Below are 25240 nucleotides of genomic sequence, written 5' to 3' on the forward strand. Positions count from 1 at the left end.
GAAGAGACAGAAAAACGAGAACAAAGAATACGGTGGGTGTATTCTTGCAGTGGGAGCAGTTTTAGGCTATGCTACTATACACAATTTGATCTTTGTAACGCTATGCGTTGATGTATCGGACGAGAGTGTGTTACTGGTGTCTGACCAGAATAAAATTTCAGTAATGTAATATGGACTACGGGTTTCGATTAGGAATGCTGAAAGTTCCTGCTAATAACATGTACATTACAGTACTTCTCAGTTAAATAATATATCCAAAACTGCTTATCTTCAATGCCTGCTTACGCATCGTATGAACCGTTGAAACGTTAATTCTCCTACAGATTTGCATAGACGTAACCAGGCGCCTTTCGAGACTTTAATAACACTCCACCGAGAAAGAGGCCATAGTGCCGGTCTCCGAAAGATAAGGTGCCGCATGTTTTTGTAAAAAAAATTTAAGATGCAGTTAACATTCTAAGACAGGTAACATAAGGAAAGCTCTGACGTCTACCGAGAATGCTCTAAACATACTCTACGCAAAACGTTATTCGTTCGTGCTGTATTCTTCTGCGCCGTCATTTTCTAATTCCTGCTTGGTTTTATTTTTTCTTCAAAGTGAGTTGTTCGACACATGTCCACGAGCATGCATTTGGTGCTTTCATATATCACATAGATTGAGAGAAAATTCAGAAGAATCGATACAAATAGGGATCTGAATAGCAACGAATAGTGTGCAGAGGACGAGACTATAAATTCAAACACACACGAACAGTACGAGCGCTAACTTTCAGCAAATTTTATTTTTCACATACATCAACTTTATATGCCAGAGGAAGGACATATCGCTTATACAATGGGTATCAGCATCTCAGAAACGCTAGCTTTTTATCGCAGAGGAAAATAGAAGGTGTGCTCACACATGTGCATCTTTCTCTGTTTCTCTTTTTAGCTTCAATAATTTCTCGAGTTACCCTCTCTTTGCTCTATCCTATGACAACACATTTATCAAGGAACAGCTCGCACGTTTTTGACTGGCAGGAGAGGATATGATCAGCAAGTGTTCCCCCTCGCCCATACCTGATATTGCGAGCATGTTTCACAAGGCGCTAATTGAAGAGCCTACCGGTTTGTCCGATATAGTGGTTCCCCCATGACAAGGGAATTCGGTATACGACACCTTAATCGCAAGTGACGTAAGATTTCTGATGTCTGACCACACATCCTCGCACTTTGTTGTTGTCAGCCTATAGGCGAAGGGACAGCCAATAGGCGAAGGGACAACAGCCTTCGCGGCTGTTGTCCCTTCGCCTCTTCTCCACTTCTTTTCAGATTGTGAGAAATCTTATGCATGTAAGGCAATACAACAAAATGCTTCCATTCACCAAGCAACGGATTCGGATGACACTAAATTTCTGATTTTAGTTTCCTGAGAAGCTTCACGGCAACAAACACTTGAACATGCATGGGGTAACCAGCATTAGACAGCCTCTTCGACTGCTGTTCAAAAATGTCGCTCATCAGGTGTGTGCATGATTCTTGGAGATAATTTTGGAAAAACATGCTGAAAATAGCTCCTTTTACATGTTTTGAGTTCGTAGAATGATATTGCAGCACAGATTTCTCACTGCGTGGTTGGTAGTCCCAGCAAATGCGATTAGCATGACAGGTGAAGCTGAGGTCTAAATATCTGATGGAATCATTAATGGGCAATTCGCTTGTTAGAACAAACGGATTAAAACACTCTTCCACGATGGTTAGAATGCTTAGAGCCTTCGACTCTACGAGCCGGAGTCACAGTTAACAAGGATAAAAAGTCCTCTACAAATCTAAAGATCTTGATTATGTCCATGCCCTCTAGATGACTGACAACAGTCTTGTCAATTTAGCTAAAAACAGGTTACTTAGAATTGGGGCAATGCATGATTCAATACATATCCTTTCCTTCGGGTGGTAAGGTTTCCCATTTCAGTTAACGAATGAAGGAAGGTATATGTATTGGATCGTGCATTGCGCCAATTCAGAAATCAGAAATTCAATGTCATCCGAATCCGTTGCTTGGTGAACGGAAGCGATTTGTTGTATTGCCTTACATGCATAAGGTTTCTCACAATCTGAAAAGAATTGGACAACGACCGAATGCAACCGTCGTGTTCTCAGCCTCGAAGAAACTTGTGACATTGTGCGAGATAGGAAAGGCTGACAACAAAGTTCGAGGATGCATGGTCAGACATCAGAAACCTTATGTTACTTGCGATGACAGTGTCGTGTACTGAATTCCCTTGTCATACGGGAACCACTATATCGGACAAACGGGTAGGTGCTTGAAAGAGCGCCTTATGGAACATGCTCGCAATATCAGGTATAGGCGAAGTGGAACACTTGCTGATCACATCTTGTCCTGCGAGTCAAAAACGTGCAAGCCATTCCTTGATAAATGTGTTCTCAAAGGAAGGAGCAAAGACAGGGTGACTCGAGAAATCATTAAAGCTGAAAGATAAACAGAGCAGGACGCACATGTGTGAGCATACCTTCTATTTTCCTCTGCTAAAGAGAGCTAGCGTTTATGCGACGCTGATACCGGTTGTATATGCAATATTTCCTTCTTCGGGCGTATAAGAGGGAAGCGCATGAAAAACTAAGTTTGTCGGAAGTTAGCGCTCGTGCTGTTCGTGTGTGTTCGAATTTTTCTGTCTCGTCCTCTGCGCGCTATTCGTTGCTATTCAAATCATGCCCCTGCAAGCCCAAAAAGCTACGCTGCAGAAATAGTGATCACCCGCATTTTCTATTTCACAACAGTTATTCAGGGAAAAGTAGACTGGAAGAGCTAAATTGTACACGTGCCGCCGACATATTCCGCGCACACGTGTGCATAACGGGCATATAAATGTGCGTTTCGTTTGCGTACTCAGCTCTCCTACGATCACTTCGAAACCGTTCTGCATCATGAAGTGTGTAATGGGCCGTGTGCCAGGTTCTTTTCTATTTTGCTCCCTGCAGTCCTGTTGGTTTCCCGTGAGCCCCATTTCGTGCTTCAGTGGCTGAGCAGTTGAGGCAGTATCTTACAGTTCTGCAGTCACGGTATAAACACATAATGGGGCAAAGAACAATTCCAAGAGTGATTGCACAAGTCAAGCGATAGATTCGTGGTGCAAACTCATCGAAGCGTCTAACTTTTGTGTGAGGTGAGCGTGTGTGTGATGATGACGACGACTGTGGCGATGGTCGCGACTAGTGGCACGATGAGGACGGAAATGACGTATACGGTATATAAGGACGGGTGACTAACAACGAAAGATCGAAGATCATGACCACGGCACGACACCGATGGAGAGAACGAAGACAGTGATAACGGCATGACGGTTTTTCCCGACCTCTCTAATTTGTTAGTTACACTGTTTTCATTCTCCTTCAGCTGTGGACGGTGTCAATGATCACGACATCGCCTTTTCTAGCGCGACAGCCGAGGGGACACATCTCCACTTACTAGGACATTAATACTCACTGACCTTGAGGCGCTCTTTGGCGAGGTGACTCAACCTCGAAAATAGGGTGAAGTAAAAAAAGAAAGCTATCACTTTAATCCGTTTCTGTCTCCCTCTCACAGTTCGCGACGAACAGAACGCAACTGTTTCTTGACCCCTGTGAAATGAAACAAAACTAACTGTACTATATGCAATACCTTGCATAAGGACCATTTAAGTGCAACAGAACAGGTTTGCGCTGCGGGGGTTGCCATTACGTTTGATTCCTCATTAGGCAGCGCCACTGATTCTTCAATTGGCCTGGAGAATGTATGGGGTCATTGACATTAATACTATTATATGGAAATTGTAACCCACGGTGCGCCCTCGACGCTGCGATTCAGGATGCCGATGGACAGGGTTTGTTATCACAATTGATGGCTTCTTAGAGATGAAAGTGGGGAGCATGAATCGCAGGATTTACTTTCACAGCCTCGCTGGAACGAAGTTTGATCGGCGCTAACTAGAGGGTGAATAGCCTTCCAATTAATAATAATAATAATAATAATAATAATAATAATAATAATAATAATAATAATAATAATAATAATAATAATAATAATAATAATAATAATAATAATAATAATCGCTATCACAACCATCGTCGCCGTCGTCGTCATCATCACCATCAGCCTCACCGCAGTCATCAGCAGTGTCGCTCTAAGAATAAATTATATAGCTTATCATCTTCACTCAATATCACAAGCTTTGGCAAATGAGTTTTGCGGAATCCCGCAAGGTGGGGGAAGTACCATGGAAGGAAAAAATTGTCAACCACCCGAATCTAGCACGAAGCTACAAAGGAAACCCATAAGGGTTTCTCAGAAGGAGTGTTTCGCTGTTGAAGAAAATTCGTCCGCGTCCAGGACGAATCTTCCTTCAACATCGCAGGTTTCTTTCTATGAAACCCGTATGAGTTTTTTTTTAGCTTCTTGTTATGCCCGGGCGAATAACAATTTTTCCTTTCGATCATCAGCCTTTCCACCTTTCTTGACTCCGCGATCATCCGGATCGACCCGCGAAAGATGGTAGAAGGAGAGGTTAGGAACATACATCCACGATAAGGAAAAGTGGCCGTAACTCTCCAAGGTTGACATGGTCCTCAAGAAGTCATTATGCGTTTTGTACATCTAAACATTTCCAGGGCTGTTTCAATTTATGTGTCAAATCTTAACAATAAATTATTTTTCCAGCAAATCTTCTTTTTCTGACCTGTTCAGTGACGATTTTTTGCATGTTGAAACATTCATGTACATCAACTTCGGTGGCCTTCTTTCATCATTGCCTTTCTTGCTTTAGACCAGTCTGGCTACACCGTGAAGCTACCTGCGAATCAATCTACAGTGACCCTTCATATTCTGCAGAGAAATGAAGTTCTGAAGATGGACTTCAGTTTCGTCGCAATATTTTTAGGATGGAGAAGAGACGGCTGGAAGATGTTGGTTCTTGACAAGGCTCCAATAATAATGGCAATCATACGCGGCCGAAGCAGGAATAATATTTTTTTAACGGCAGCCCTCCTCTTGCTCGTCAGACACGAGCCGTAATATCTTTTCTACTTTTACAACACACATGTCCAGACTTCTTAAAATATTGCGCCACCTTCATGACGATGTAGAGGGCCATGTTGCTCGATGAGTGCGTTTTGAGCGTAATCGAGTCCATCGTCGTTACCGTTGCCAGCAACCCTCTTTCAGCGACTCCAACTCTCCATATATAACGGAGGCTCTGGAGTCGCCCTTCATGCACCAGTGCGATAGGTTGTGAAACTGAACAGGATGGCTCAGAGGATGCATGGGGGGCATGTAATAAATGCGCGATCTTAGTCTGAAGCGTGCGCGTTTCATTGGCGAGCACACATCAGCCGGTCTTTCGGCACATGCATTCGCGTGTTGCATCAGCGATCTTAATGAGAGAGTTATTCTGGAGATAAAGAAATGCTATTTTCTGAAGCCCTTCACAGAATATGACTCGGCGCATTGGGGAAGCACGGGAAGGAATCAGCAGTCATATTGAAAGACGTCGCTGAGAGGTCCGGCTTGCGAAAGAGAAAAAGAAATAAAACACAGGAAAGACGAAATTGCGCTTCCTAAAGAAAGACGCGAAAACCGAGAAAAAAATACGCCAAGAACAATCTAAACTAAAAATGTTAAGAGTGCTAAATAATACTAAACACTGATTTAGTGCAGACATTACATTGCTTACTAATATATATTTTTTATACTATAGAACATTCTGAATATTACATATACACTAAACGTATTCTATTACGCTGCCGAAACAAATAAGAAAATGAAAAAAGAAAATTTTATATATAGGGGGTAAAAGAACGGAGCGACCACGATGAGACGAAAACAGATTTAATGAAATAAACAAACAAGTTCTAAAGATATGAAATCTCAATTGCTCCAGATATTATTGTACATTTGGCACAGTATAAGACATGGTCTGACATTATATTGTACTTTACATATTCATCTAACATATGCTGCAATCTTTTCTTACCGTACATATAATGGTATGTTGTAATTTACAATATCGAAATCTTATTACGTCATGAGAAATTGGCCGCACTTAAGAAGGAAACAATAAAGATAAAGTAAGCCTCAGGAAGTACACGAGTGCCGAATAAATCAAAATCAAGAAGAAAAGAAACTAAACGACGTTAATGATTTTTTATGCACCCCTATATGCACATCCAAAAGTACTAACTATATTCCTTATTGTGGAGCTCCGGCAATAATAGCATCCCTAGGCCAGTATAACGTAAAACTATTCGAATCAGTTTTTATTCCGAATCAGTCATTAGCTCTGCGTGGTATTCAGAATGTCTTGGTTGTAGCCCACATAGGAGGGCGCAAGTCCATGTGGGCAGAGCTCAAGCCATTTTGGCCTATCACGGGGGGGCTAATGGCTGATTTAGGATACAAACAGGTTGGGATAGTTTTACGTCACACCGGCCCAGATCTGTGCGTTGGGATGGACATCTTGTAGCATGACATTACTTCTGCTGTACGTTTAGCAGTTCTAATGGCTTGCGTTCATTCAGGAGCATTGCTGGTGACTGTGCTTTCGTAAAGTTTGCGTAATATGGTTTCCGAGAATTCGACGTGCTGGTTTAATATGCGTTTAGTATGATAGCTTCATTACGATATTACGGTAAAGGTAACGTGAGAAGGCAAGGAAACGCTGGATAAACTTAAGTTGTGGTGCGTTTCTACTATTTCTAAAAAAATAAAACTTTGCAAATATGTCTAGCGGACTACTTACACCGGGCGCACAGAAGCAGAGCCGCATTAATTAAAGTGCAGCGCAGTGTCCAGGCGCCACAAATCAATGCCTCTGCGCCAGCCGCGATAACTTTGCTGCTATGGCATTGCTCGAGGTCATGGATTTGACCGAGACAGCCCCATTATTACAGGGGTGAAATAAACAAGGCTCACATATTTTGATTTAGGGACACGTTAAATAACACCACGTTGCCAAAATTAATCCAGAGTACGCCAATACGGCCTGCCTCATAATCAGATTGTGATTTTGACACGTACAGCCCCATTATCCAATTCAAGTTTAATGCTTCTGCCACGATGCGATGTGCAATGTGAGTCAATGACAATGCTCAACCCTGTCAGAGGTGAAGAAATATGGCGCACAACAACGCCTCGAGCAAACACCCCTCCCTTTGTGTTTTGGGTACTACGCAGGAAAACAGCTGTGGTGCACGCAAGACAACGTTTAACATCAACTCACCGCTTACGTGTTGCACAAAACGTTGAAGAGATTAAGCATTCGCCGTCAACATCACCGCTAATTATAGTCAATCAAAGCAAACAGCCCAGAAAGCTTCGCTTACATCGATTCCCACAGTGTGTGGAATCTGCATAATCTTTTTCTTCTGAATATTAGTACCAAAAACATCTACTTTTAGGAGACGTTCGCGACGCATCTATTCGTACTTCCAACGAACAACTTTGCACGGCAATTCGGAATCGTCAATTTTTATCCACACTACGCGAAACTAGGCTTTTTACGCGGCCCAAAATTTTATTGCATTTGGCCTCTAACTGCTGCAGTTATAAAATGTTTCACGTGATACGTGTGTGCTCTATACTAATTAAGCGATACGTGCATTTCGACGTGACGACACATGCGGAGCCGCAACGGAATGAAACGGACCAATGGGCGAAGTAGATCTATTTTTGTCTGGAAGGACGCCTGTTTGCAGCGCTTAGTTAGTGCTACAGTAACATTCTGTCTCAACGTATTGCTGCCATAATATGGAACACACCAACAACTTCAGAGCTTGTCCAAACCTTCAGTCCTTTAAATTATTGCTTTATTGCTCAAATAGTATACGCTTGGAATCAAATGAAACACACATGTTCAAATACAGTTCATTCTGCGCATAAACAAAAGAGAGAAAGAGCCTAGAGTGACGCGTGCCTTATAAGGTCTTCTGTGTTTTTGGTTTTTCGGTAAGGAAGTCGTACATGCAACCACGTCATGCCTGATTGAGAAGCTACGACGCGATAGTATCTTTGTGTAGAGAAGCATCAAACAAACACGCTTTCCTATTGTTCTCTATCGCGAATTGTTCTCTCGTTACAGAGTGCTCAATTTGAATGCAGTCCGCGGAACTATTCAACACTGCGGCTCCAGAACGAGTACAGCGACCGACGAAATGGAGTTTACGCTTTGAAAATGCTCCCCGTGTAATTAAGATCCATTTGGCACGTACGCTTGGTTCGAATGGAATGCTTTCACAGACATCATGCAACGGAAGATTACGTCTGTGTCCGACGTGGCCAGTTATAACTTCCATGCATTATTGTAGAAGGTGATGCCACACAAATTTTAGTATAGAGTCAGAGAAACACCTAAGTGAAATGCGTCAGCTGGCCCACCGCGTGGGACAACTTTTCATCAGTAATACCATCTTGTTTCTCATTAAAAAAACAATCCACGAGAATTTGTATCTTATAAAATTTATATCAAACCTTTACCTATTCTAAACTGCTGTAAGGCAGTAATATTGTCATTCGAACACCTCATAGTGCTGCACGTAAGTATCCAGACTGAGAGTACTTTCGAGCAAACAGAAATGTCGTTTCATCGGCTTTCATTTTCAGGCGAAATGCTTCCCGATTTTCTTTTCTTTAAGTTTACACTTTGCTCTAGCTCTAGTTGGCACTGAGTGGGTGCTTCGGCAAATGAAGACAGCCGCTAAAGCTGGGCTTTCGGCTTTAATTAAATTTCAACTGCAGTTCACGGAACCGCTGCTGATTCTGGCTGTAAATATATTGGATCCAAGTTCTGCATGTAGACTTTCGCCTCCCATCAGCGTTTCAATGAGGCAAGAGAACAGCTGAAGCTAACAGGATGGTCCCGTGCGCCTAAGCAATGAGCAAGAGCCTGAATGACTGTATAATGACATAGGGAAACGGAGAACGCTTTCCTCTCTGAAGTTGTCAAAACAGAATTACACGGACAAGTTGCCAAGGCTGTTCGTATTTTTTCGTGGTATATATCTTGGCTATATACTTGCAGTGTTTCCAGGTTAACTATGCTGGCGTTGTAAGCGTAGTTTGCATGGTTAGCGAAATTTCCCACCTCATCACTCTGGGAGTGTTAGCTTTTATGTGAGGATTATTTGGCAGAATAATCCGCTCAACCTTGCGCTATAATATATTCAAACGAAACTGAAATAACTTCTAAGCTATGATGCGTAATGGAATAGGTCCCACCTAATATAACAAAAATGCAGGTTGGTACAAGTGCATAGTCTTTCTCGTAACAAGGAGCTACTTGTGAAATCCACTGGCGAAAGCACGTTGGATTAGATAAAACTAGAAAAAAAATACCTGTATGCTGTACCACCAAATTAGGTGAATTTAAATTGTTCTGTGCCTGATTAACTCTTGCAAGCATCTCTATCAATATATGTTACCCAAGAGCTTGCAGATGTTACAAGTCCTGTTTGCATATAATTTTTCTTCTACATCAGTGCTGTATTTTCTTTCTGTAGCCTTCGCAACACCAAACTTAATACAGCGAGAAATCCACGTTTCAAACGCATTTTCTTTTGTCTACGCTTACAGTAGTGCCAGTTTGCAGCACCCGATGTCCCTCATCTTCAAAGGAGATTATAGATTCGAGTTCTACCCTAAAACTTACTTCAAAAGGTTGGGAAATTAGTCTGGAACGAAGCGCGCTCCATGTAGCCTGATCAAAATCCCTTGCCCGTACATTAAGCTCCTCTACTTAGTTGGTAAAAAATAAAACCAAACAGAACCCTGCCCGCTAACTATCCTCTTATAACCTTCAGCTGGTTTCTACTGGCCCTGAACAAACAAATTTTAGAAATTATAACGCAGAATAACACCGGCTCCCCAAAGCAGGGTGCAGCACAAATGCACGTTCAGTCACTGAAACGCATTCGAATAAAGTGAAAAAAAAGCGTTCTGTACGTTTCGAAGCACACGCTGTTTGCATCCCAAGTTGAGCGCTCGAATTGAGGAGGCACGCCGATACGCGCGGCAGCAACTTCTTTGAAGACAGAGCCGCAGAGGCTCTGGAAATTCATTAGTGGCGGTATACGTAATGCCGTTGTTACTTTTCTTTTTCTTTCATTCGTGATTTCATAATCAGAAGCACTATTCTTCTGGATTTGATGTTCATATTGCGCTAGGGTAACGAAAAAAAAAAGAGAAGCAGAAAGTGCCTAGGTGTAATTTCGAAAAAAATAAAACAATGCGGAACTACAGAATATAAAAGTTGATATTATTAGAGTGGTCTCGATTTCATGTGTCGGTTATTTAGAATGCTCGGCACAAATATACCTACAGGCTATAATCAGCATTGCACCACCACATCGCCTGCAAGTTCGAGCAGCAACAATATGCGCGTGCCTTTTCGAAAAGTGCTTAATTTAGTGACGCGTGCCAAGCGGATAGATAAAATTGTTCTTTTCCGGAGTCAGAGGGACTCGAAAAAAGGCCACGAGAGGGGAACGCGAAGAATGTTCCTTTTCGCTTTGCATGCTAGCTTCTTCAGCAAGTACCATTTTTTTTTTAATGACAACTGGCGTGCTACACAGAGAAACATAAAGAATAGGGTGCGCGAAATGCGGAATGCCATGTTGGTGTTTTTGAGCGAATGCAATTCTCGCTAAAGCTGCAATACCACCTTCTTTTATGATTCCTTCGGCCGCTTCCATTGAATTGTCGGGGAAAGAGACTGAATGACTCGTTTCGTATTCTTTCATTCCAGCTCAGACTAAGTCACATTGCTTCTTTTAATTTCTCAAGGTGAAAAATAACACAAAGTGCAGATTTGTTTAAATTTTTTTTTCTGCATAGCAAGAGTTAAGAAACGCCCGAGAACATAGACGTAAACCAAGAAGCGTAAGCACGAACAGCAGAAGCGTAAACCGAAACAGGCATTTCACGTAAAGGGGCTGATACCAGTACTCTCTAGTTACGTGTGACTTCATTAAGGATAGGGAGGCCAATAGCTGACGCGTATGACCACTCTGGTTGATCGGCGCTGAGGGATTTCATGGATCTAAGGCTTGCCAAGCTTCGCACATTTCCTCATTTGTTTCCCCTTTCAGAGGTTAAACTGCAATAGAAGTACAGAAAACTGCACTCTCATTTGTGTGTGTGTTTTTCTGACGCCAAACAATATTTGTGCATCTGACTTGTTTGTGCATTCCGCATTATAAACGTTTTGCCCTCGACGTGATGACGACGTTAAACGAATGCCACAGGAGGGCATGCTGTTGGGTTAGTTGGCGTCACACGTTGCATGGGTCACATATCTGGTGACCGTGCGTCTATGCCTTCTAGTACAGTTGTGTCGTTGCACGGTTATATGTTTTTAAATGGATGAACATTGCTCAAATACGGAAAAGCTTCTACAGAAAGGGCGTTAAGTGTAGGCATAGTGAGTACCGCGCTTGCTCGTTTCTTACACATCTGGTATGCACAGTGCGTTATTAGAAAATATAACCGTTCGGTACAGATGACCTTCACCAAGCAATATATATTGTGAATTAGTGTCAAGATTCTCTAAAATATGCTTCGAGAACGTATGTTAACTGTACTCGGACTGACACTCGCTACAGTATTGAGAGATTTCGCGTCACCAGAAAAGATTCTATCTTAACGACAAATAATAAAAAAAACTACCAAAGTTTCGCGGATCCTCAAATGGTCGTCAACGATTAAATGCTGTACAATTTAGCACAATACGCAGAACTCTGCGTAGTTTCATCGTATGTAATATTTAATCTAATGCAATGATTTGTTGATGCATAAAAAAAAACATCAGTCACAAGCTATGCTGAAATGCAAACACCAAATCCCGTACATGTGCAGTTTGAGAGAGAGAGATAGAGAGAGAGGGAGGGAGAGAGGGAGGGAGAAAGAAAATGATAAATGAAAGGTAGGGAGGTTAACCAGGACTGCGCCCGGTTGGCTACCCTACACTAGGAAAAGGGAAAAGGGGACGGAAGTATCAAAAGAAGAAGAGAAACCTTGAGATATACACGCAGCGATGACACAAGGACAAAGGTGATGTATGATGCCAATCGAGGGTATGGTGCCGCTGGCCCCCCAGACAGAGAAGTACCAGATACACATTTTATGATTCCATAACGTTTGCGCTACGATGCCACATACCCATTCTGTAGTACCTGCCACGAATGGGCACACATTCAGTGACACATACCGGATGGTTTAATAAAAAGAAATCATGTCAATAAAAATGTACAATATAATGCGCTATTCCATTAAGAGGTCGGTGTGTTTCTAGAGATGCTTTTTGAGTCGGCCTTAAACAGGGTGTCACCGCTCACTTTAGCCAGAGTTTAAAAATGTGCGCATGCCACGTAGCTGGACCGAACCAAAATAATGTTGTTTGCCGTCGCTTGGAGATATTCCGAATATTTTTTCATTCCGCCTAATTAGATAATTAGTCTAAATAATTAACCAACTTTTCAAATATTACAACCAGATGAAAATTGTCAATGAGAAAATTGTAGAGGGACATGAAAAACTCCTGATACAGCTTTCTGTTGCTCAATACGTGCTACATAAAAGCGTTTTCCAAGCGTGAAAGAAGCTCGCGGATACACGCAAAGTGCCTCGAGCGGCCAGTCGCGCGGAAGAGAAAAGAAAGAAAAGCAAGGACAAGAAAGGCAGGGAGGTCAACCAGAAGAGCACCTGGTTTGCTACCCTACACTGGGGATGGGGGAAAAGGGAATAGAAAGAGGTAAAAGGGAGAGAGTGAGCAATGAGTGCGTGTGGGAATTTGTTGCGCAGAAATTTTGCATGCATTTGCAGGCTCTTTTACACTCGGAAAACACTTTTTGTAGCAAGTATTGAGCAACAGAAAGCTGTATCGGGAGTTTTTCATGTCCCTCTACAATTTTCTCATTGGCACTTTTAGTCTAATTATAATATATTAGAAATTGACTAATCAATAAAGACTAATTACCTAAATAGGAGGAAAGAAAAAAAACAATTCGATTATCTCCAAGCGATGGCGAGCAACATTACCTTTGTTCTGTCCAGCTACGTGGTATTTGCATATTCTTTACGTCTGGCTAAAGTTTTCTGGGACACCCTGTATATGTTCAGGTAGGAACTTATTTTGTTATAATGCAGCACCGAGGTGCGTTTACTGACATTACGTTGTTGGCAAATATTATATATATGTCCACAAAGACGATAGTGATGATATCATACACCGCCATCATCCTCATCGTCGTCATACGGATAGCTGCAGCAGCCGCCAAAACTCGGGAGTGTAGAGAAAGAAAGCTGCGCTTTTAAAGGTGAAAAAAAAATACAAGGAATCGGCAGTCTTAACTCCATTAGACGTCTATGTAAGGGGAAGCATTCTTGGTGTGATTAGCTCATGAACCGTGCGTGTGTTCAGGAGCATGCTTATAAGTTTGGGTTTCGAAGTACAAATATTTGTATTAAAGAGAACGCTATGCGAAGAAATGATTTTGTTTGCAATGAATTATAAAGAAGCCTGTATAGCATTCTACATATTTACATGCCATACATCATACGTATATGTTATTTAAATTTCCAGTGGTGTCCATAGTGTCGTGCTGCACTCATGGTGTTTCTGATGCGTGGGTTTGTTCTAGTGCAACTGCGGATGGAAACGCTCCAAGCTGCTCAATGCGTTGGCGAGAAAGAGTGTTTTATGCCGGTTGTCGACGCATGCGTCCATGGCATAATGGTTTCGCGATCAGGCTTGTGTGCCAGATATCTTGTGCTCAAATCCTGCCGTTGGACAATTTTATTATAGTGTAGTTATTTATAACGCCGTACTTAGCTGGACACCATACGTCTGCAAAGTTACCAACCCGTTTGAAGATGAAAGGACGACATTTAGACAAACCTATGGGCTAACCATCATACCCATGCTGGCTGAATTGCCCTGTTTGCTGCTCCCGTAGACACCAGCGCCACAGTTCCCTCTAGTAACTATTGAAACTATTGTAACTATTGCTTGAAATGGTGAACTTCTAAACTACTTCTTCGCTGCACCGTTCCTGCACCGTTCCATCCCGGTAAAGGAGCTCGGCGTTCGCAGTCGGACACGTGCGAAAAAGTGTTTGGAATTCGGCAAGAAAGTTTTGGTTAAATAAGACGGCATATCCCACGCAATGTTGAAAATCTACGTGATGCGAAGCTTGTGTGAGTTAGGTAGCAGCACTACAGGATCAGCGGAGCACAGCCACGGCGCCTCTAGTTGTTAGTTGCATGCATGTGCAACGGGGGCGAAGACAATGTGTGATGCTTGTCGAGGGAAGAACGCTCATGAGAGGTGTATCTACAAAGAGGAGTACGATATATATATATATAACAAAATCAGCAAATCTCACACACATGCGGGAATAAGTTAAGCTACAATCACGCGGCGTTTTGAAATCCATGGACCAGCACGACGTGGCTGAACCGCAATGAATTGAGTCGCCAACAGCTTTCAACTACTTCTTTTTTGTGCGCGGAGTGATGCGCTGGCACTGAGCGACGTAATGCTCGTCCGCGGCATTTGGTCCGTCGCGTGAATCCAGCTTAATAAGCGAAGCTTCGGTCAGTCGGTCATCTTTATTGAAAGACAGAGATATATATAAAACATCCTTAATGAAAAGTCCCTGCTGGGTGTGAAAGGGGACGGAGAAGCTGTGAGGCTTCGTTTTCGTAAAGCTCCCTTTTCCGTCAGATGCAGGCCAGGCTTTGAACCGTATCGGCGTGCTCTGCCAGCCGGACAGCCCAAATCTGGCATTCTGGGAAATTTTTCAGCAGTATAGCTTCACACTGTAGAGGGGTTTTAATGTTAGCATTGTGCTTTATGCTCTGTCTGAGATTGTTTGGAGCTGATGGGCATGCCCATACAATGGGATTGAGGTCTGCACGTGGTGTATTGCATGTCTTACAGTGTGATGTGTATGCTTCTGGGTGTATTCGGTGCATGAGTAGTGGCGTAGGGAAGGTGCTTGTTTGTAGAAGTCTCCATGTAGTTGATTGGTGTTTGCTTAATGATTTGTTAGGAAGACGGTATTTATAGCGAGCATTTCGGCGGTATTCGAGGATATAACCGTAAGTAGTCATTTGTTCGCATTGGGAAGCTGTTATTTCTTGATCTGATTCTGGTTCTGGGGGCCGTATTCATGTATGGGTCTCTTCGCGGATTGGTTGTCCAGAAAGAGTTTGGCGATGCAAGTGACTCTTCCGGTCGATACTTGCTCGGGCAGCGTCGTGTGCACGGTTGTTCGCAATTACCCCAGCATGACCTGGCGTCCGGATGAGTCGAACAGTTCTTCTGCGGGTAGGATGTGTTCAATGAACATTCGGTGTGCTTGAGGGGATATATGTCACTTGGTGTAATTAATTCCGACTGCATTTGAGTCTGTGCCGATGCATGATGCAGTGCTTTATGGCTATGCTAAAGATTTTGCAGCCTCTTCTCGTTATTCTGGGTTTGTAGTACTTATGGAACTAGTTGTTGCTATATCCATGTTCGCACCCTTAACAACTGTCAGAGTCATGGCTGGTTGTGACTGATACTTTGCAGCATCAACACAAGCCACATGTTCAACGTCTTTCAGCACTTTGTTCGCTATTTGAGCTTTTGGTTTCCGTCGCTCTGCATTATGGTTCGGGTGCCTTTTTTGGTGTGGGGGGGATTATGAAGGCATTCCTGATGACCGGTGGACTATCTATATTTTCTTCAATGCGCGTCTGGTATGGTATTACCTAGTATTGTCCGTCCAGTTTTCGTGCGTGTTTAAAAATTGTATAAAAGCAAGTTCGCAGCCTTATATTGCTATCTGCTTGTTCCCTTCGTGATTGCCCCTGATATTTTAATATAAGGTCTCCATGTGTTCTCTCATTCCTTCATTGCTTCGAATTTTATTATTTCTCGTGTAACTCGATTTGTCCCCTTTTTCTTCCGTTTTGTGTGGACAGCGTGGTTCATCCTTGTGATTTTTTATCTTCAAGTAGATAAACAACAGAAAAGTCTGATTTGTGACTTACACCAGTGTTTTTGTACCAGGATCTTCGAAAACGTAGTGTTGACGCTTCACCTCAGTCAAAGGAGCGTGTACAAATTCCAAAAGGGAAAAAGATAAAAAGTCAAATAAGAGAAAAGTGAAGTTATTTTATCGAGACAGCTGGAGAGGGAGGCGTCTACATCGGGAAACAACGTAATACGAAATTATTTGCAAGAACGCAAAATGTACACTGGAATATGAGGGAGTCGTTGGAGCCTCACGTGAGGGGATGGGTAAGCTTTAAGCCTATTTGAAGCGTTTCGCTTTGGAGATGCGGCGAAGCCGAGAAGGTCAGTTTCAGGAGGGTTGGGTAACATTCGCATCCTGTTAGAGCAACGCCGTTTTGTGCACCGATTTGATATCAGGGATCCGCTATAGCTGGCACTGTCGAAATCCTATTTAAATGTCTTGCTTGCGGCACGTGCACTAGACAAAAATCAAATTCCTTGAAATCTCTCACTGCTCTTGCCACCTTAGGGGAAAGTCTTTAGCTTTTCCCAACGCGATGCCTTGCTTCCGGCTGTCAATTTGTCGTTCCTGTATATAGAAGTTAAGCATCCGCCAGGAGAGTTTTCAAGAGTGCGTAAAAGTCAGTTTTGTAAGCTGTCATAACATGCTTCGCTTCTTGCTTTTGTTTCCTGGAGTCAATATAAATTTAGATCACAAAAGGGGATTAACGCACAGGACGAACGTGTGGAGTATCGCGGTGTCAGTAATTTTTCGACCGTTTCCGTTCAAGAAAATTGTGAGTGGAATTTGCTTTTTGAATTTACGCAGTAAGCTGATAACAATCAGGTTCACTATGAGAATGAGTATGTTCATAAAAGCAAATGACCATGCAAAATAAACATGTCCTTCCCTTCCCGTTCAAAATCACGTACAATGTCCAACAACACGAAATATTTGTTAGTGTCAAACTGAACATACAATAGATGAAATTTATTTTATGAATGGACCCTAACCTGAGACAGCATGTGGAGATAGTGCTTTCTAGAGCTACCGAAACATTAATTCATTGACTGCATATTAAAATAGCATAAACACAACATTTTCTATTACCGCATCAAACAAACGTAATCTGCAGCTTGCTCCTGTGGCAACGAAGATGAGGACGTCCGTCATCTGGTGGTGGTGGTGGTGTCGCAACAGGTGAGGTTAGCCTGGTGGACATAGAGGGCAATTGTTCGGCCTGAGCCATCTCCGCCTACATTGCCCACAAGATGCAACGCATAGAAGCCAATAAAAAAAAGAAGCAAAAAAACTCACTGGACACCTTCAAGTGCATAACTCTTATGCTAGTGTTAGCTGTGGAGCGGGCTAGGCGTTTTCTCTTCTGAATTTAAGGTCGGCGAATTCCTTGGAGAACTGAAGGTCCTTTTCCTCCATGACATTTCATTTCAAAGGATATTTTACAGTGTCCTCGTTCAAAGTGCTACGCTCCTCTTCGAAGCTTGAGCGCTCGCCGGCTTTCTAAGTGTACAATGTTGCAGCCGAATGCTGTATGACTACGACGCGCATGACGACTATGGGATGACAGTTATGAAATGATGACGATCATGTAACGACGATGACATGCCAACAATGTCATGAGGACATAGGGATGACTACAAGAGCATAACGGCGATGACATGAAAAAGAATGTATGATTACGACTTGTGCATGATGGCGCGACAATGACGGCGTGACGACCGCGGTAGGACGTAGAATCTGATGACGAAGCTGTAATGACGACGATGGAACGCCTATGACGGCATAATACCGACGACATTACAACCAATGCACGCCGGTGACTGTACGACGACGGCGCTATGTCGTCACGGTAATGGCATGATAATGGTGTAACAATCACAATTTAATGACGACTGCTTGATTATGGTGATAAGACTAAGGAGGAATGACTTCCATAGAACGACGAAGGAGGTATGACGACAATGCCATAATGACAGTGAGATGACGTCGAGTGTAGAACCATGATGGCGTGATGACAAATGTATGACGACGATGGTTTGTGCGATGATTGCGTAACGATGATGACGTGCCAGTGACGGTGTGCCTACAAGCTCAAGACGAAACCGGAATGACGATGACTATAGGACGGCGATGCGGTGACGTAATGCGAGGATGATGGCACGACGAGAATTGGATGACAACACTGGAATCACGATGGAACCACTACGATGGTATACGACGACGGTATGGCAAGTGCATGACGACGACACAGTGATGATGGTGGCATGATAAAACCGTCATAGTCACGATTGAATGACGAGAATGTTATTACGATGAAATAACGAAGGCGGAATGACGCCGACGGAACGTCGATGGGCGCAATGGGCGAATTTCGCCACCCGTAATGCGCTGACGGCATTATCACCTGGCGGTGTTCTAGGAAACCAGATTTTCGAGCTTTGGGTCACCGCGGCCGAACTGTATCCTCTCTCATTGGTGGAAGTAGTCGCGTCACCACGTGAGCTTTAACCAATTGAATTACTTTCTGGCGGGCTGACAAGGCCTGGTGTATAGCGCCTACGAACGGCGCCAACGGCACGAAACTGAGCAACGAGCTAAGAAAAGCTAATGCTTTAATATAACTACACGCAAGTGATCACCACCGACCTTTCACACCAGTGAAACTCCACGGCCCTTGGCCATCGAAAACAGCGCAGTGCAAAACATTGTACAGGCAAGTGCAGAAGGTTGAGGACCAAAGTTGGTGCTAAATTTCTTTTTTCTTCGCAGCCTAGGCATAAAGACGTAAATCAAGTGTACTTCGCACGTGATCCTGCTTGACCAACGCCGTGCTTCAATGCAATTTCACGTTGCATGGCTGTGCTAGAAGAAATAATTTTTTTTTTTGCATATGCTTCGGTCTCTAGACTTTTACACTCGACTGTACGTACTTGAACATTCCGCTGAAAAAACATGAATATTAAGTGTGTGCAAGGTTGCCACGTAGAGTAAAGATATTATTATTGTTTATCTACAATTATTCCTACTTGCGTGCGCTTCTGGCCCAATATGTGTATTATGCTCATCTTCGCACGCCTTGTACGATGAATCTCGGCTTTGACTGATGTGTCTCTGGTCGTGTAATATGTCACCAGTGTATTTTCCTTAGTGAACATCTGTTGATATTGAATCGCACCGCAGCCTTGTATGTGTGTTCGGAACTCATTGTACTCGTGTGGGTCGGTACTTCTTGTAGTGTGCGGTGCATCCTGTCCCTGCCTTTTTTGTCTCTGAATCAAGCCTAAGTGCTGGGAGAGTTGGCACGTACTGTACGTGGTCGACTAAGATGAGGACCAGCGAAATAAATGCACCGATAAGAAAGACGGAGTGTTTAACCCTTGGCCCGCATGTTCCTTGTTGTATGAGTTTCGTTTGCTCATTTCCTATTTGTCGTGTCTGTATGTTACGGTATGTCTGGGACTACATGTGGAGCTCATTTGCTGTCTTATGTAACTCCGCTCTAGATTTTTCAAACCTTTGAAGATGCTTCTTATTTTACAATATTTTTCTTATTGATATTACCATAACGTGAAAAGAAGCAGATGTCACCATTATAGGTCACTAAATCTATTTCTTTTACTCTCGCTTAAATAGGAAAAAAAATCGCCATATATCAAAGCGGTCAAGGTCAAGACGATGCACACTTCAAGCTGAATAAGTTAACACTTCTTAAAAAGCCCTAAGAAAGCGTATAATTAAAGAGAGAAATAAAGAGGAAAGAACGCTTATATGAAAAAGAAAATTTTAATGTGGTGAGGTAAAATTTCAGTTTTTATGAGTAACATTTTGATTTGGTCGCAAAATTGTTTTGGACGTGATACCACGGCTTGCCTTCTAAGTTATTTGGTTTGTGTTGCATTTGTAGCTAGCAAGCCGTCACCCCATATTCGACATTTGTGTTTTAAGATTATCGCAGGACAAAGTGTTTGCTGATGCCGACGCCTAAAGTTTTCAGAAAATCAAAGTGAGATTACGTCTACGCAAAGAAAAAGAAATTTACTTTGATTTTTTTTATAGGTTCACTTCAGTCTGCTCACTAACTGTTGTTTGTCACCGAGGTGGTAAAAATATGTAAGACATGCGTCAATAAGTGGTATTCTATCATACTCGATCATACAGTGCGGATAAGTAGAAAACTACTTTTGTTTACTTTCATTTAAGGACTACTAGTATACATGGCGCTTTAAACTGGGAGTGTGGCTACACCAAAAAACCCGGTTAATATAAATCTTTCAACATGTGATAACAAAATTACTGCATGCGAAAGAACAAATTGTAAATAAATACAAGATTTAAATGAGGACAGAGTACCACAATGACCAGTACACAGTAACTATACGCTACCAAGCAACATAGGTGAACTTGGTAATTATTCTGCCAGTCGAGCGCTAAACAGGAGCCTTCGGATTGATTGGATTAGTCTAATCAAGATTCTTGCTTCTCATATGTCATCACATACACCGATTCTAATTTCTGCACTATCGTCATCTTTGTGGCGCTGCTTTCTTTTTCCGTAAATCATCGTTCGTTATATGGGATCGTTCTCTCTAAATCTCTAATCCCATTCACGCATGTATATTTGCGCTTTACTCTTGCTGATAAATACATGAAATTTCTGGAGCCGTGAGTCTGCAAGAATGGCGGAAAACCATTCAGCCTTCAAATTGTCGAAGTTACGTTATCAGCGGTGCATCAGCTATGTGCTTAAGTATTTATGGCCATTCTCACGCAGTTTAAGCAAATAAAATTTATGCTTAGCAGTGGAGTCTGCATCCTTTCTAATCATGAATGACTTTAGGCACCTTGATTCATCGGAGCAAATGTCGGATAAAAATAGAAATATTACAAAGGAAGTAACAAAATATAAGGAAAACGGATGCCTGTAATTATTGGCCGAGTATGGCCTGGTAACGTTTCAAAGTACAGAGAGCTGCTTACTTCAATGGCCTGTTTCCATATTTCAATGTCAATGTCAAGAGAAAGTACCATCGGAATAAAAATCTGCTGTAACTGTTCGAACCTGGACATGAAGCTGCTTATAACAATTTTCTTACAAAGACAAAAAAAGAAAAGCAAATGGAACTGCTTCCATCGCAAAACAACAACAGCAAAAACGGACAAATGGGCAAGGAGTCACCACTTACAGAAGCGCCAAGTACCGTAGAAAATATTTGTGGCAGAAACCTGGCTGGGAAACCTAAAAAAAAAAAACAACCTTAGGCGCTGGAAAAGCTTTTCGAGTAATTCTGCAGCATGCAGATATTATCACGAGGTATGTTGAAAAAAAAATAGAATTGCACTGAAAGTGCAAAATAAAAACTAATCAGAGAGAGAGAGAGAGAGAAGAGGACGGTCAATTTTCTATCATCTCTCTCCTTCTGTCTCTCGGTCTCTCTCCATCGGCGACTGTACGTGAACATTTGCTGGTGACGATTCCGCAATGCAACGTGATTGCAAAATCAATATTCGCGCCATTTTTCTTAATAGCGCGCATACAAAGGGAAGTCAAGAAGACAAAAAAATAACAAAAAAGAATAACGATCTGCTTTGGGAATGCAAAAGAACAAAGTGCAGAAGGCACAGAAGCTTGTCTCGGATGAAATCGTGGAAAAGCGAGGACGAGATTACTGAACAAAGGCCAGCTTCACAGTCGTCGTCGGGGCAACTAGGTTCCGCCCGCTGATGAGACCACCGATGCGCTGAGTATTAATGCAGCGCTAAGAGTGCAACGCGAAAAAAGATCACGTGTCTTATGCGGCTGTACTAAATGTGCGTGAGCTAGCGTCGGGATCGCACACAAATATCGGCGGGCATTCCTGCACAGGAAAGTCGATATACCTTTGTTCAATGACTTTCCCTAGAGACTCGATGCCTTCGTTCACGCGACTCGTGTGAGAAACTCGTGGTGGCGCTGCTCGTCACAACCTTACTCGGCAGGTTGGCGTTAAGAATAGGGTCAATTGAAGTAAGTTGGCGTGCTTCAAGCACTCCTATGCAACATGCAGTCGTCATTTCACCAAGTCCGACAGTTTCGTGCAGGAGAAAAAAAAAAAAGATGAAACTCGCCCTTAACATGGTCTTTCTGACGTCGCTATCGCTATTTGAGTTTTCTGAATCAATCAACTATCAACGTTTTGGATGAGACGGAGGATCTCAGGTGACAGTGTTTACGTTCATGTGGTTTGGTAAAACTCTTGCGCTGCACGCAGTTGGCTTTTTCGTAAATGACTCATTCTAAATGACTAGTTAAATTTCACCTGGCCCTCACCCACCCGGCCCCCTTTTGTTTTTAGAGTGAGTATGTAGGGGCGACAGGTTTTATTACAAACTCTTGAATTCAATGCCTCAAAATCCTCCATTCGACGCAGTAATTCTTTTTCTCAGGTGCTTTGCTGCATTACGTGCCTGGAGGTTTCTGAAGATTTCGCGTCCGCAAAAAAAAAAAAATCACGCGACAACTGCTGTTCCCATCTAAATTAGGAAGTTAACTTTAAACTCTAGTGGTTTCTAGTGGTTCTAGCACGTACACGGAAATAAAAGCGAAACAACCGTGCTTCAACCATCTTCAATTTCCTTCCTCAAACCAGCAGGTGTTGTATTACATGTTTATAGCATTGCGACCCACTTAAAGTTTTGTCGGTTGTTTCTGCCTGTTTGGCCTAAAATACTAACAAGATGGGCATCATTATTCGCGATGGTTCTGACTATTTGAAATGCAGCCAGCCTGCTGCTTTCTTTCACTGCGATAGCAATAATACGGATACTCTATGTGAATTTAAGCCATTGCTGTCACTTTGATGTTGTCGCAGTTTGGCGCGGGTACGAGGAAAAGCGTGCGACGGGTAGCTGAGAAGGATGGTAGTTAGTTGAGTGCACTCTTTCCTATTGCACTGTATTATAGGCCACGTGATCTTGCGTATGGCTGGCTGTACGTACGACTGAGTGTATACAGCTGAGGGCGAGCCAAGATGGCTGCTGGCTTCGTGCGCGCTGTGTTCCTGCGCACGTAGTGTGTTGGAGGTCACGTGATCTCAAGTTTCCCTGACGCAGTGTAGTGAGAGGCCGTACGAAGCGTTCGCTTCACGCTGCCGGCACCCTTCGCCACATCAGGGTTGGGACAGCGAGTATTAGTGGCCATAGAGCGACGTCCTTTCACGCTTGCCTATTCACGCGTAACGCCATACTGGTTTACTCAATTCATGGGCGAACGTTTATTGTAATTAATAAGACCGATAGAACTATGAATCATCGTGCAGTTGTCTAATACGGTCCTACCGCTTTCCCTGTTTCGCTGCTACCTGCTACCCTTTTTTTGTACTACTGGCCAAAAGATGATGGGCAGTTCACGCTGATATAGAGGGAAGAAACAAAAGTCAAGTTTTTTATTCGTCTACGAGCGTCGCGGCACACGTCAGCCAGATAGCTTACAAATGCTCGGCATGGCATCCTCCGAGATGGGCGCGGCTGATTTACTCTCCAAGGTACCGGCCGCGCAATCCTGGCATAATTTATTTCATACATATATACTGAGCTTTAGAGAATGTCCCATGCGATCGGGAAATTCGGTATATTTGGTTGAAATTTCCTCATGCAGGCGACGCTTTTACGTACAGATGGTTTTTGCAACTTGCTACAGGATCATCCTGTGCAAAGGGGAACTTGGAGACTTCTACAAAGATAAACCTTGGAGCAGTTGATTGCGACTCAGCCTTCATAGTTACAGCTGGTTAGCTAACTCGCTTAAACGTGTAAGCTTGTAGGGACGTTGTGAGGATACGTACGTCTTCGGGCCTACGTTTGACAGCGAAAGCTCAAAGAAACGCTGAGAGGAGAGGCAAAGGAAGCACCGACTGAAAGTTGATGGGGTCGTTCGCGTTGACATGGGGAAGGGACGATAGCTACCCTTATTTCGCTAAGGGCGCCTTAGCAGAAGGAGAGAGCACATAGAAAATGGAAACACCACCCAGCCATGACGTTCTCCCCGAACGACCAATAATTAATCTTTGCCTTCCATCCCAAAGGCCCCTTTTATGCCCCTGGCTACTTGCCTTTCACATGTTCCTCGCCAAAAGGCAGTGTTACTACGCCAGTGGTAACGTCGTGTCTACACTTATTGCAAGCGTCTGCTTGTTTTTTACAATTAATACTTATTGTTCTTTTTTCGCCTTTGTCTATGGGCGAAGATAGAAGGCCCTTCTGTGAAATGCCTTTAGGCGCTGGCAAATATTTGCCGGCGCCAACGAATGGTGATGGACGGCCGAATGCCACATTACAGAGAGGCTTCTTCGTTTATGGAAAATGTATGGCTAGTATACGCGAAAGACAAATACGTAAGGCGGGTATTATGTGTGACACACTCACTACAAGGAGAACGTTTCCTGAGGAAGCCGAGCATTGCAAACGACCACGACGTTTGTGTACATTTATAAATGGCGTGACCGTTTCCATTAAACGTTGGTTTTGTCGCATGCAACATTCATGGTATAAGATTATAGGGCTGCCGTTTCCAAAGCTACAGAGGCATGTCGCGAACGTGCCAGGGCCACGCACAACCGTCTTGTTTAACCTACGCGTTGTTCTTCCAACGCAAGATGTTTAATATTTACCAAAAATTGTCATCATCTTGTCACCGTTATGTATATTGAACAGTTGAAACTGATAATTCAACTTATGATGAAAAAAATGATGAAACTGATGAAAAATAGCTACAAAACGCGCGTGACGCCATCCTTTATTGATATGTAACGTTGCATGCACATGCTAGCATTAATATTTACCTAATCCAAATACTATTATTGGCACCAGAATGGTGCCAAGAATAATCAATGTACTGTAACAGTCTCCGAAAAGAGTAGCGCTCTTTTAAAACTATTAAAGAGACGCATGTGACAGCAATGTGAGGATATTACTGTGAACCCTTTTTTTCTTGTCACCTGTTTCCTTTCCCGGCTGCAATATTTCCCTGAAATTTTTCACTCTGTAAGTGAAAGAAGCAGCTCAGGAGATATCTACGAAGTGTACAACTACGCCTTTATTATCTGACAGCAGTCCGAGGCTGCTTTATCTGATGGCGAAAATCGAAGCAAAATGTAAGACAGGTGTGTTTTTTTTTTGTTCAATCAACGTTAACTATTGCCTCACAATTTAC

The 25240-nt window shown here is 42.9% G+C and overlaps 1 protein-coding gene across 3 annotated transcripts in view; it reads right to left on the minus strand.

The window, feature by feature from the left end:
* LOC135899597 (uncharacterized) overlaps positions 1 to 25240 on the minus strand; it is a 373133-nt gene that overhangs the window by 92466 nt on the left and 255427 nt on the right. The window contains exon 5 of one of the 3 annotated variants that reach the window (XM_070537557.1): positions 21237 to 21289. The exons of the other annotated variants lie outside the window; for them this stretch is intronic. Coding sequence (XP_070393658.1) covers positions 21237 to 21289 — 53 coding nt within the window. The remainder of the gene's footprint in view (positions 1 to 21236; positions 21290 to 25240) is intronic. 3 annotated transcript variants of the gene reach the window in all.

Source organism: Dermacentor albipictus, chromosome 4, assembly GCF_038994185.2.
Source record: "Dermacentor albipictus isolate Rhodes 1998 colony chromosome 4, USDA_Dalb.pri_finalv2, whole genome shotgun sequence".
Lineage (NCBI taxonomy): Eukaryota > Metazoa > Arthropoda > Arachnida > Ixodida > Ixodidae > Dermacentor > Dermacentor albipictus.